This window comes from Tenrec ecaudatus, chromosome 1 (genome assembly GCF_050624435.1).
Source record: "Tenrec ecaudatus isolate mTenEca1 chromosome 1, mTenEca1.hap1, whole genome shotgun sequence".
NCBI classification, from domain to species: Eukaryota; Metazoa; Chordata; class Mammalia; order Afrosoricida; family Tenrecidae; genus Tenrec; species Tenrec ecaudatus.
The window spans coordinates 4,111,646-4,124,249 of NC_134530.1; the positions used below are offsets into that span (position 1 = coordinate 4,111,646).

The window sequence follows — 12,604 nt, forward strand, 5'->3', positions numbered from 1 at the left end:
CTATACTGCAAAGTGGGGATCACGAGCTTGTCCTCAGGAGGTTGTGCTGCCCCCCTTGCATCAGTATTCCCGTCTGGAGAATGGGACCAGTCCCTGCCGAGTAGGAGATGGCTATGACTGGGGGCAGCCAGGCGGGGACTGACATGCCAGACGTTGAGGAGACACCCAGGGCCAGGCTGCAAACAAACGGTCCCGGCTCTGCAGACCCTTCCTTTACTCTAAAATAGAACATTTAATAGGAAACGAGAAGCTGGTGGGATTTTTTGTTTTTACCTAACTGCTTTGAAGGGCAGATGACATTTCCTGACAAGGCGTGGCTGGGTGTGCGTGGGCGGGTGGGGGAGGGCAGGGTTGTGAACACCTGCAGGGAGGTGGCTGCTTCCAGAGTCTCAACCTTTCCTTCTGAGAAACGAGATGTGGTGGCATTTCTTGGCAGCTGCTCGAGCAGGGGAGGGAGGGTATGCCCCATGGGCTCTGACCCAGCCTCTGCTGCCCACGTTCTGGGTAGTCCCCGTGTGCCCGGTGCCCGTGGGGGTGGGAAGTTCTTGGTCCTGAGTGGCAGGCGACGTGTGGTCCCAGCTCGAGTTCGTGATGGGCTCTGCCAGGTTAGGGCTCTCCAAAATGGGGCCCCCCTGTGCAGTGCCCGGGATGTGACAGGAGAGCCTGCTGTGGTGCCCCCCTCAGGGTACATGGGAGGTGGTGTCCGGTTCCACAGGCGGAGGGGCTCAGGCCATGGCCCGGCCTCACTCAGCCAGGCTCTAGGCTGGGATCAGTCAGCTGTCTCGGTCTCCATGGGGCAGAAACCTCCCTCCCCTTGGCCCAGGTGCATTTCAGTGACTGAGGAGGAGCAAGGAGGCGCAGCCTCAGCCTGCCTGGCCCCAGGGAAATGCCACCAGGGCCTCCCTGGCCCCTCTGCCTGGGTCCCCAGTGGACCCAGGGGTGGGGCAGGCCAGCAGTGCCCCAGGACCCTACTTGGGTCCAGGGGGCAGAGAGAGATTGGGGACAGGCCAGCAGCACCGCCAGTCCCTCTGTCCAAGTGCAAGGGGTGCGTGGGAGGGGCAGGTCAGCGGCATCCCTCCATCCTGTCCGGGTGTCCGGCACGCGGCGGTCACCGCCGGTAGCGGTAGCGTTTGAAATGGAACCAGAGCTGGAAGATGCCGTTGGCGAACTGGCAGCGGAAGCCGTGACGGTGCGAGTACTCCCACTCGCGGCTGACGATCTTGAAGGCGATGTCCTCGTACGGCGGGCCGGCGTGGAAGCGCAGCGTGGCGAAGTCCTTGTTGTCCGCGCAGGCCTCCAGGAAGTACTCGGGCGTGGCGCGCTTGTCGATGAGGTCCGGGTAGAAGATGTTGAACTTGTAGCCCTGCACGATCTTGGGCGGCGGGTTGTCGAAGTCGTAGTGCGTCTGGTTGTACTTGTTCCACTCGAAGCCCGTGTGCACGCGGTTGAAGAAGCGCGGCTTGCGTGGCCGGTACTTGTCGGCCCACAGGTAGGCCTTGCCGGTCAGCGGCAGCTCCACGCTGAACTGCGCCTCGTCCTGCCCCATGCCCTCCTTGGCCCGCCGGAAGAAGATGTCCTCAGCGCTCTCGCTGGCATCGCCTGCGGGTGGGGGTGAGGGTAGGTGAGCGGTGTGGAAGAAGGGGGACCGGGACTGCACGGAGGAGCTGGAGAGGTGTAGGCCGGTAATTCGCGCACGTGCGTGGAGCCAGAGAGGCTTGGGCCAGAACGGAGGCGTCTGAGGGTCAGGTCGCTGGCGGGGCAGCGCGTGCGAGGCACCGGGGAGGCATGAGCGGGGCGGGGCGGGGCGCTTGCGCACCTGTGACCTGGAGCTGCTGGCGTGAGAGCAGCAGGCGCTGCAGGTCCTCGTGGGCCTCGATCACGTGGGCGTCCAGCGGCAGCTCGTGGGGGCTCAGCAGGCGGGGGCTGTAGCGGGCCGCGTCGTAGTCGTCCAGGCTCTGCTGGATCAGGTCCTCCTCCAGCAGCACGGCTGCGCCCTCCGCCGCCGCGCCCTCTCCCTCGCCCTCGCCCTCGCCTTCGCCCTCACCTTCACCCGCGCCTGTGCCCGCACCCTCCTCTGGGCCGCCCTCGGCAGAGGGGCCTGGGGGGCTGGGGGCCGGGGCCGGCTCCTCGGGCTCTGGACTGTGGGGACAAGTCTGAGTCAGGAGAGCGGCTCGAGGAGGGCAGGAAAGGCGGGTAGTGGGGCCGCAGGGTAGGGAGGTGGGGAACCTTTGGCCAGATGCGGGGAGCGGGGCCAGGGTACCTGCGGCTAGGCGAGGGCGGCTCGGTCTTGAGGATGGGGAAGAGGGGCCCACTCTCCACGCCCTGCTCCTGCTTGAGCTTGTACAGCTTCTGCCGCAGCACATCCTGGTGTCGCTCGCGGAGCCTGGGACACGGGGCAGGGACGGTCAGGCTTCCACTGCCCACTCCCCGCCAAAGGACCTTCCAGGGCCGGGGGAGGGAATGAGGAGGCAGGATGGTAGGCTCGGGGAATCGTAGGAACGTGGGCTGGGAGGCTGAGCCAAGCTACATGTTTACAGGACCCCAGCCAAGTATGCAGGGGGGAGGGGGAGAGGGGAGGGGGAGAGGGGAGGGCGGGCGGGGCTCACCGGGCACGCGCCATGTGCGCGCGCAGTTGCTGCAGCAGGCTCTCCCAGTAGCCCATGTCCAGGTTGGGGCCCCCGGCGCGGATCTTGCCCTCGATGCCCTGGAAGATGACCTGCAGCTGGCTGTAAGTCTTGCCCTTGAAGACCGACTGCACGTCTGAGCTGACAGATGCGTTGACACCCTCGCGGCGCTCACCTGGGGGGAGGGGGCGCTCAGCATGGCATCCTGGACCCTTGGCCTGACCAACCCCCACCCAGGACCCCTGTAGGCTGAGTACCCCCTTGGCTGGATGGCCGGCCTATGTTCTCAGTGGCGCCAGCCAGGCAGACATGCACCCCACCCCTTCACCCGCCATAGGTCTTAACTATTTCAGGGGACCTCAGCGTGGCCCTGGATGGTGGCTCACCCTCTCTGAGTGGCGAAGGCATGGGGGGGCGTGCGCACAGGCATGGGAGGGAGAAGGGTCCCCACGATACCTCAGAAGTGGAGAGGCAGTTGTGGTCAAGCCCCCAATAAGGTGGGCTCCACCCTCACCCTTACACCACCAGCAGTGAGAGCGAGGGACTGGGCAGTGACATTGACAAGAGGATGTGGGGCTCTACACAGTGATTCCTAAGCAGCCCAACAGGAGTGGGGATTCCCACAGGGGTGGGGGGGCAGGCGCTGTTCTCCCGCCCTGCTCCTGTGGAGTGCCCAGACATGCAAACCGTTCCACATTCTACCATCCACCCGGCCAGAGGCAGCTCAGAAGCAAGGCTGGCAAAGGCCGCTGCCTTGGACACTGCTGGGCACGCAGCAGTAAGCAGCCCCTTACGCTGCATCAGGCTTGGTGAATCACTGGGGTCCGCGAAAAAGAGGACGCCCTCTTGACTATTGACTCGGTGGGTGCTATTGACTCGGTGGGTGTCAACAATGGGCTTGGACACAGGGACAGTGCCGAGGCCAGCGCAGGGCTGGGCAGTGTCCGTTCTGTTGTACACAAGCTCAGACCGACTCAATAACAACATGTGGCTGGAAGCGTCACTGTCGGGGGTCCCAGCGCTCAAGAGAGCGGCTGTCCCAGCATGCACTACGGCGCTGTGGGCTTTCTGCCAATCGCATCTTCACACGCCCTCTGGGGCACAGGTTGCCCTGTCCTCCCTGTGCAGACAGGGCAGCTGGGCTCCGCGGAGTGACACGACCCACCGGGGCCACTAAGCTGGGCAGCAGCCTGGGCAGGAACACCCCTTCCCCAAGAACTGCCACACGCCCTTCGCGCACCCTCCCCCCAAGGGCAGCCCAGGGGAGAGAGAAAATCAAAACACTGACACAGATAAAAGGGCCCGGTTCATTTCCCCAGGAGGAAGGAAATGCCCGACCACCCTCATGCCAACGCGCATGCCCAGGATCCTTGGGGGAGGGGGAGCCGGGATGGCCACCGCCAGGCTAGGCCCCCACGCGGTGGGCAGCGGTAACGTCAGAGCGCCACTCAATGGGAGGGCGGCAGTGATGCCCACGGGAGCCCGAGTGGCTGCGGGGGCCCTAGGCCAGGGGTGCTACTCCACAGCCCACAGGGCACCTCCTCCCCCAGCCCGTGTGGACCACGCTCGTTCCCGCGTCAGGACGTGGAGGGAGCGTAAGGATGGAAACTGCCGGTTGAAGGAGGCCTCGGGCGGTGCACAGCTGCGTGGGGCCTCCGGCACGGCCTGGGATGTCCCCAGCCGGGAGCTGCTGCCCACGTGCTGCCCCCTGGTGTTGACCAGAGGCAAGGCGCCCCCTCCCTGCCCACCATGCGTGAATGACTGATGGAGAAACAGGCCCGGCGGCCAGGGTCTCTGGACATTTGCAAGAGGAGCCTGCAGCCCCCGCCCCCCGCCCAGTGGCACCACGCTCACCGGGACCCTTGCCCGAGGCCTCGAGCTTGCGGAGCTTGGAGATCTCGTCCTCGGTGATGATGGTCATGTCCCGCCAGAAATCCACGTTCTTGCCCTGCTCCAGCTCCATGTACACCTGCGGGGGCGGAGGGCCATCGGGGCGGGGCTGAGCACCTTCATGGGCAGGGCAGAGGCATCCAGGGGCCATAGCAGGGCTAAGGGGCAAGGGGGTGTGCTCTTTGGGAAGGCTGAGCAGGGTGGGGCGCCGTGCGCGGCTAGGCGGGGCTGCGGGGACTGGCGGGCAGGAACCTGGATGTCCTCCAGCAGGTCCTCCATGTCGGCCACCGTCAGCCCGTTGAGGAAGGTGTAGGGTTCGTGCATCTCCACGGCCAGGTCGTCGTCCTCGGCGCTGATGTACTTGGCCAGCAGGTCGATGGGCTTGGCGCGCCCGTCCCGGATGCGGATCTTAGAGCTGGAGGGGCAGGGCGCGTCACAGCAGGGAGCCCCTCACCAGGAAGCCCAGCCCTGCCCTCACTGGCTGAATGCCGGGGTGAACGCGTGACCGAGTGTGTGTGTGTGTGTGTGTGTGTGTGTGTGCACGTGCGCAAGAGCAGCCCCAACCGTGACTACACTACCTACCCCACCCAGACCAGCGCACAGCGCAGCAGGACCTGGCCCCTGCACGCCCCGCCCCTCCGCTTGGCCCCGCCCTGCTGGGCCGCACCGTAGCTTGGCCTGCTGCAGGTGGAAGTTGTCCTCCTGCTCCTCCCACGTCTTAAAGTGCTCCGCCTCCTTCTCGCGCTGCAGCATCTCCAGCTCCTGCTCCCGCATGGCCTTCTCCCGCTCCCGCTCCAGACGCAGTTGCTTTACCTGTGGGACACCCGCTGCTCTCAGTTCATGGGAACAACCGAGGTCAGGCCTGAGGGGCCAATCCTGGCACAGGTGGGCAGAGCTCGGGATACCCAGGCCTTGAAAAAACTGTGGGGGCTGGAGGGGCCCTTTCTGCCCAGAGCAGCCACTAGGTAAAACCCAAGGGCCGCGAGGAGGCCGCGGGAGCAGCTAACTGAAGACACTGCCTGAGAGGCTGGATCCAGTTAGTCCTGAAAGCAGACCTGCCTGGGCTTTTCTGGGCCCTACGCCAGTCTAGAGGGAGCCTGGCTAAGGGAGCGGGAGACCAGGCTTTCCACTCCCCTGAAGTGACAGTCTCAGAAACGCACAGGGGAGGTCTCCAGGGCTCGGGAGCGACGCAGTGGCGGTGAGTGGTGACACTGCGGGCTCGGTGTTGGGCAGCCAGTGAAGCTTGGTGGTTCCGAAGGTGGGTGTGTGCTGGGTGGGCGCCCACCTTCTGCAGCTCCAGACGGTTGTCTTCCTGGATCCGCTTGTTGCGCTCCTTCAGCTCCTTCTCCTCCAGGTGGCCGATACCTTTCTTCTCCAGGGCCTGCAGGACACGGCACGGAGCTCCAGCAGGAAGGGGGAGGAGGGGCTGGGCCCTCAGAACCCCACCCCCAGAGAAGCCTGGACCCCCAGATGGAAGATGTGGCCCAGGCAGAGTGTGTATTCGTCTCTGGGATAGGGGGCCTGCCTCCACTATCCTGCCTCCTGCTAAGAGGCTCCCAGAGCCAGCAATACAATCCTACCTCCGTGGTCCCAGGACAGGGAATCAAGGAACACGAGTGGCTGCCCCAGAGGCATCTTGGTCTGGTCTATTCCCCCTCCCCCAAACCCCACCACCCAGGCCCCAAATCAGCTGAGGAAAATCCTACAGGGCACAATTCCATGCTGACACTCGTAGGGTCTCGGACATCCAGGCAACTTCTGTTATGCTAACGAGGTCACATAGGGGCACCCCCAAGGAGGGACCCTCCCCTAAAAGCTGACACCCTGAATCCCCCTGGGAGGTGATAAGTTCTTATTCGCTAAAGCACCCAGGGGTGAGGTTTCTTTGTCATAACAGCTCCAGATGAAGGCGGGCTGGGGCCAGCTGACCCCCACCAGGTCTGTCCAATCCATGGCCCACTGATGCCCCCTGCCCTGTGGTGGGCCCTGTAGGCCGGGCCTGGCTTGGCCCCTTCTCCAGCCCCAAGAAGGTATTTGAAAGGTTAGTCTCGTGGTGGTAGACTACCTGAGACACAGCTATTGGGGACCCTAGGGACAGAGCTACCCCAGCTGGACACCCAGGCTGACCTTGTTCCAGATGAAGGTGCCCAGGAGGTTGTTGTCGCCGAAGGGGTTGTCGGTGTTGGTGTATCCCATGTACTCTTCGCCCCAGCCCATCTTCTCCCGCTTCTTCCTCTCCTTGGCCTCCTTCTTGGCCAGCCGCCGGGCCCGCTTCTCCTCGGGCGTCTCGAAGGCCTTCATCAGCTCCTCCTGCTGCTTCCGCTCCTCCCGCAGCCTTAGCCGCTCCTCCAGGCTCTGCTGGTGGCTCCGGGAAGCAGCCGCCTGCCTGAGGCTGGGGAGGCGGTCAGGGGACATGGAGCTGGATGTCGAGGAGCCGGGGGACCAGGAGCGTGTCTGCCTCTGTTGGGCCCACCTGCCCCGCTGGTGCTCGTCCCCTGAGTCAGACGGGGAAGACGTGTCCCTCGAGTGCCAGCGAGGCGCTGGGCTCGGGCTCCGGCTCTTCCGCCCCCGCCGCTGCCAACCTTTTTCCTCCGAATCTGACCTACGGGCAGCATGACAAAGGTCTCCTTAGGGCCGACGGACAGGTGTTTGTCTGGCAAAGGCTAGTCCTGAGGACCTGCAACGGGGGATTACAGTGGTGACCTGCCCTCGCGGGGTTCACCATCCGGGGGCCTGGCAAGAACACACAACACTCCAGCACACACTCATGCGCCCTTACTCACTGCCATCGAGTCGGTGCCGACTCATAGCGACCCTCCTGTGAGTTCCCCAGACTGTAACTGGTTAGAGGAGTAGAAAGCGCATCCGTAGCAACTGGACATCCCCCTTACAGAGGGGTCTTTGGGAGGAGAGGAGCCAGTCAGGGTGCAGTGTAGCAATGGTGAAACATACAACTTTCCGCTAGTTCCTAAATACTTCCTTCCCCAAGCCCCACTATCATGATTCCAATTCTACCTTACAAATCTGGCTAGACCAGAGGTTGTACACTGGTACAGATAGGAACAGGAAACAGGGAATCCAGGATGGATGATCCCTTCAGGACCAGTGGTGAGAGTGGTGATACCAGGAGGGTGGGATGGAAAGGGGAAACCGATTGCAGGGATCTACGTGTGGCCTCCTCCCTGGGGGACGGACAACAGAAAAGTGGGTTAAGGAAAACGTCGGAGAGTGTAAGATATGACAAAATAATGGTTTATAAATTATCAAGGTTTCATGAGGGAGGGGGGAGCAGAGAGAGAGCGGGGAAAATGAGGAGCTGATGCCAGGGGTTTAAGTGGAGAGCGGATGTTTTGGGAATGATGAGAGTAACGAATGTACAAATGTGCTTTACACAATTGATATATGTACAGATTGTGATAAGAGTTGTATGAGCCCCCAATAAAGTTATTTTTTTTTTAAAAAAAAAGGTGTAGAAAGCCTTAGCTTTCGTTCTCTGAGCAGCTGGTGGTTTTCCGAATGCACACCTTGCAGATCACAGTGCAAAAATGTAACCACCGCACTCCCGGGCCCCTCCTACGAAAACACAAGAGTACAATTTCAGAGCATGCTCACAAAGAGTAATGACGCAGTTTCAGGGGATGGAGTGGGGAACCCGGTCAGTTCAGAGCTCCGGGGGCTTCGGTGGAGGTGGCACTGGGCAGAGACCGGAAAGAAGTGGGCAGGGCAATCTGATTGGAAAAGAGTTGTAGCTAGGGGAACAGCCAGTGCAAAGGCCTGAGGGTGGATTCAATCTGGTGAGCTGGAGTAAAGGCGGGGGGTCTGTGGTTTATGGGTCACAGGGAGGCTGCGGCTCACCTCCAGTGATGCGATCTGTCACTTATGTCAGCTGGCCTCCAGCTGACATCTCGCCTCTGTCAGCAACGGCTGTCCACTCTACCTCCCAAACCCTCTCGGGCCTATCCATTTTCTCTGCCTCTTTGAGGTCAGGGCCAACACCATCGCTGTTGCCCGGCCCACAGTCCGCACGCTCTCCCCTGGTGTCACTCCGCTTACCCCTCTCAGCGCCTTCTCTAGGGAAAGCCACCCAAAGTTTTGCCCAAGTCGGGCCAGACCACAGCACTGCGCACTCCTCTGAGTATCATCCCCTACGACTTCCGTTTCCCTCCAAATAATGACCAGACTCTTGGCCACCGCACACAGACCCCACACGATCAGGTAGGTCTCCCATTACCTCCCCCTCGGCTCCCTCCGGGGCTCCTTGCACACGCCGCCGCCACGGGGCCTTTGCACCTTTTAGTGCCCTGGCGCGAACGCCTCCCATTAACTCGGGGGTCTCCTAGCTCGCCGGGGTCTCCACCCGCTCTGGACCAGGCGCACCCCGAGGGCCAGCATCGATGCCCACCTGCGGTCCCGGCTCCGTGGCCTCCGCCTGCGTCGCTCCTCGTCGTCCCGGCGCCGCCGGTTCCGCCGGCCATGGCTCCCGCTCCGACTTCGTCTCCGGGTCCTACTCTTGCTCCGGCTCCGTTGCTTTCGACTCCTGCGATCCCTGGATCGGGAGCGCGATCTCGTTTCTCGACCCATGAACAGGGAAGCTGGCGGCGGATGGGACGCAATTAAACTGGAATCAGGGTCCTTCGTGGCCCGCGGCGCGCGCGGTGCTGCCCGGGCCGCGCCTCAGCCGGGAGCACGGGGCTTCTCCAGCGTCCTGGGCGGCAGGGACGCCAGCACCGCATGCCCTTCGCTCCCTCTTCAGTCCCGCCCCGCGCCAGGGACGCCGATGGGGCTGTCGACTCCGCGTTGGGACGCGCATCCTTCAGGCAGTGCTGAAGGCAACCCAGGCGGGTCCTCGCGCCCCCGGCGGGCCTGAGGCATTGTGGGCGGAGCAAAGGCAAATAAGGAGCGGAGGGCGGAAGGTGGAAGGGGAGGGAAAGGGAGCTGGTCGGCGAGGCCCAGGGTAGGAGGAGCAAGGGCAGCAGGGAGGCAGGACTAAGATAGGCCGGCCCGGCGGGGGCGTGGCCTGAGGCCAGCCCGAGAGAACGCCGGGCCAGGGAGGCGACGTAGCTGGGGTGGGCGTGGCCAAGACAACGTGCAAAGCATGTGGGCGGGGCCTAACAAATAGAGTCTGAGCAGCGAGGCGCGCCCAGAGGGGCGGAGCCTCGGGTGTGTCCAAGCCTTGACAGGCCAGAAGAGTGGTCTGCGGGCGGGGCTTTAGGGGGCGGGACCAGGCGTGCGCAGGGGGTGGAGCCAGCGCGGAGGGCGGGGCCAGGGTCACTGGAGGAAGCAGGGATGAGGCTTAATTTAGTAACAGACCCTAGGCTCCTCTCCCCTTCATAAATGGGTGTCCGGATTAAACTTTAAAAAAAATCACTTTATTGGGGGCTCATACGCGGCCATCTCCTAAAAGACACCCCGGCTACCACCCACTCTCCTGACAGCGACCCATGTGTGCCGGGAACCGCGCCACAGGGCTTTTGATGGCCTTTCTTAGGGAGCTGCGTCTCGGTGGATCCGAACCCCCAACCTTTCGACGTAACCGTGTGTGCCACCGATATCATTCCGCTCGGAAGGCGAACCCCAGGGAGGCAGGCGCTGTTGGGGCTTTTAGCTGACCTCGGAAGCCCAGGTCGTGGAGCCCTGAGACCGTTGTTTCCATCTGCTTGAAGTCCCCGCTCTCAAGCCAAGCTCCCCGCAGCCAGTCGCAGTCATTCAGAGGCTCGGACGCAGGCGGGGCAGGGCGGGCTTGACTACCCAATTTATTCAAGAGATCTCTTCAACGTAGAAAGGGGGAGGGGCGGCAGGAACGGGGAGAGGTGGGCCGGGATTGCATCCGAAGTGCCCGCGGGATGAGCAGTCCTGGGGTTTGTCACACACCAGACCCTGCCCGAGGGCTGAGGACACGGGCCTCCCCCCGCTCTGCCGAGTCTAGGTTTGAAATCGGCTCGGCCCTTCGAAGATTGGAGTGTGCCAGGCGATACAACTGAACCGCCAGGGAGGAGGAAGTGGGACGGAGGGGTTGTGTTGACAGTACCATGGGCAAGACCCCACGGGGCGGGGGAATATTGCACTGAGCCAGGTGGGGGAGGGGACAGGAGGGCATAAGCTGGCAGGGGCCACGTGGCAGCGCCCCCCTGGACAGTCTTGGAGAATGCCACTGCATCTCTTCGGTGCCGTGGCCAGGCAGGAGCCACCCCTGCTGAGGGTAGCCAAACTGGAAGCAACCCAGGAGAGAAAGGTGTGCTCGAATCTCCATGAGGTGGGTAGGGGGGTGACTCCACTCTGGTTAAGCACAGGTCTCGTTCTCACCAGCCCCAGGAGTAGACATGGCCCCTGCACCCCAGGGGAACTCTGCCACAGAACAGAATGGATGCAGACCAGCTGGGGAAGCTTAGACACACACGGGGCAGTAGGGTGCCCGCAGGCCCGGCCAACTTCTCCCACAAGGGGCGATCACTGCACAGGCTGCCTGGTGAACCTTACTAGAGGTGGGGGAAGGGGGATAGACCTGATTGGGGGCAGGGGGCAGCACTCGGGTTGCTTATGGATGGACAATGACCCCCAGCTATACCCAAGTGTCACCAAAGGTCCTGGTGATCAAGGGTGCCATGGAGACCCTGCATACTGCTCTTGGGTTGTCCCCAAAGGGGCCACCATGTGCTCACTCTGGTGCCAGGCTCTGGGCAGGGAGAGGGCTCAGGTTTCTGGGGCCCGGAGGTCAGACATGAGGCCTTTGAAGGTCTTCAGCTCAGGGCAGAGGCCACCAGTTCCCACAGGCCAGCGTGGAGGCCCCAGGCCCTGGTGGAGACGCAGAGTGGGCACTGGCCTCCGGCAGCAGGAAAGGAGTAGCTTTCTCCAGAGCCTGCAGGGCAGCAGGGGGTGGGGGTGCTTCTAGGTGAGCTCCTGCAGCAGCCAGCAAGTCTTCCAGCCCAGAGGCTGGGCATTCCAGAAGCTTCCACTCCAAGCCCCATCCTGGCACCACCCACTGAGACTTCCCAGAAAGGGGGTGTGGGTGGGAGGACACTGGGTGGCCTCGTCAGCAGTGGGCCTGATGTGCCAAGACTGAGCAGCAAAGGTCTTGCCTGCGGGAGTTGCCCTGTGCCCCTGCCCACCCCCATGCTGTGAGGGAAGTCTGTCATCTCGCGGTACCATGGGGGTCACCTGCCATCTCAGAGGCCCTGTGGGCACTGGGGCCCCCCGAGACAGCCAGGGCCCAGGGTCCTGATAGCCACGTGACCCTGGCCGGCCCCTGCAAGTCCAAACAGCAGAGTCTGGGGGAGGAGAGGGGTGTCACGGGGTAATGCCGAACACAGGTGAGACCCTGGAGCCTCCGCCCAGACAGGCACCCCGGGAGGGGTGCACGAAGTGAAAGCTCCCAGGCAGCCAGCAGGCCTCAGGCAGGGTTCCAGCTGCTCGGCTCCAGAGCGGAGGCGGTGGCCATGCCGATGCCCACCAGGTGGTGAGAGGTCTTCTTTTCCCGGGTTTGGGGTTCTGTTTTTCCCTAAAACAAGCACTCGTTCGTGCCTGGTCTCTGTGCAAAGGGCGAGGGGCCGAACCCATGGCGGGTGGCCGGCCAGGGGGGGTTCACAGCATCTCAGGTGCGGGAGCCGCCGGCTTCCATTGGGTGGGGGGAAGGACGGACGGCTGCGGTGGTGGCGGCGGCGACGACGACGACGACGGGGCCTGGGGTGGTCGGCGAGGTCCAGCCTGAGACGGAGACAGGCAGCAGCCCCAAGCGGTGCCCGGGATGGTGGCAGTCGCTGGAGTTCTGGGTGGGTGTCTGCATAGAAATTACTGGAAAAGGGGAAATGGGGCAGCTGAGGTGGGCAGGAAGGTTGAGCCACATAGAATCCTATCCCAGCAGGGCACCCCCCTTAGCTCTTGCCCCACCCCACCCCCGCCACAAAAAAAACACCACCACCATCCGTGGATAGCAAGTGGGTCCTGCTGCTGGGGGCCCCTGTGTAGTCACAGTGGGACGGGGCTCCAAGGGGCTTTGGGGACTGTGCTGGGGAAGCAGCTAGCTCCTCAGGGGCACATCTTCTGCGGCACCTTCAGGTGGACTGACTGCAGGGCCAGCCTCATGGCTGGCCGTT

At 63.1% G+C, this 12,604-nt stretch overlaps 2 protein-coding genes across 3 annotated transcripts in view; both read right to left on the reverse strand.

Moving 5' to 3' along the window:
* Positions 1–212: 212 nt before the first annotated feature.
* On the reverse strand, positions 213–9,280 carry CACTIN (cactin, spliceosome C complex subunit). Its single transcript, XM_075545056.1, has 10 exons — positions 8,917–9,280; positions 6,642–7,116; positions 5,800–5,895; positions 5,182–5,327; positions 4,767–4,929; positions 4,479–4,593; positions 2,607–2,799; positions 2,261–2,383; positions 1,817–2,139; positions 213–1,599 (listed from the first exon to the last, which is right to left on the reverse strand). The coding sequence occupies exons 1-10, from the start codon at positions 9,093–9,095 to the stop codon at positions 1,109–1,111; spliced, it is 2,304 nt and encodes a 767-aa protein (XP_075401171.1). The 5' UTR covers positions 9,096–9,280; the 3' UTR covers positions 213–1,108.
* A 963-nt stretch (positions 9,281–10,243) lies between these two features.
* The window catches only part of PIP5K1C (phosphatidylinositol-4-phosphate 5-kinase type 1 gamma), a 50,651-nt gene continuing 48,290 nt past the window's right edge, over positions 10,244–12,604 (reverse strand). For both annotated transcript variants that reach the window (XM_075545057.1, XM_075545058.1), the window contains one exon: positions 10,244–12,302. In XM_075545057.1, coding sequence (XP_075401172.1) covers positions 12,300–12,302 — 3 coding nt within the window. In that variant the 3' untranslated portion in view covers positions 10,244–12,299. The remainder of the gene's footprint in view (positions 12,303–12,604) is intronic.

What these genes read in the sequence shown, in the direction of transcription:
- CACTIN (XM_075545056.1), bottom strand. Translation starts at nt 9,095, where the DNA reads ATGGGTCGAGAAACGAGATCGCGCTCCCGATCCAGGGATCGCAGGAGT. An exon ending in CCACGGAGCCGGGACCGCAG is followed by an intron (nt 7,117 to 8,916) that starts GTGGGCATCGAT and finishes TGCTGCCCGTAG; the next exon opens with GTCAGATTCGGAGGAAAAAG. An exon ending in ACCGTCTGGAGCTGCAGAAG is followed by an intron (nt 5,328 to 5,799) that starts GTGGGCGCCCAC and finishes GGTGTCCCACAG; the next exon opens with GTAAAGCAACTGCGTCTGGA.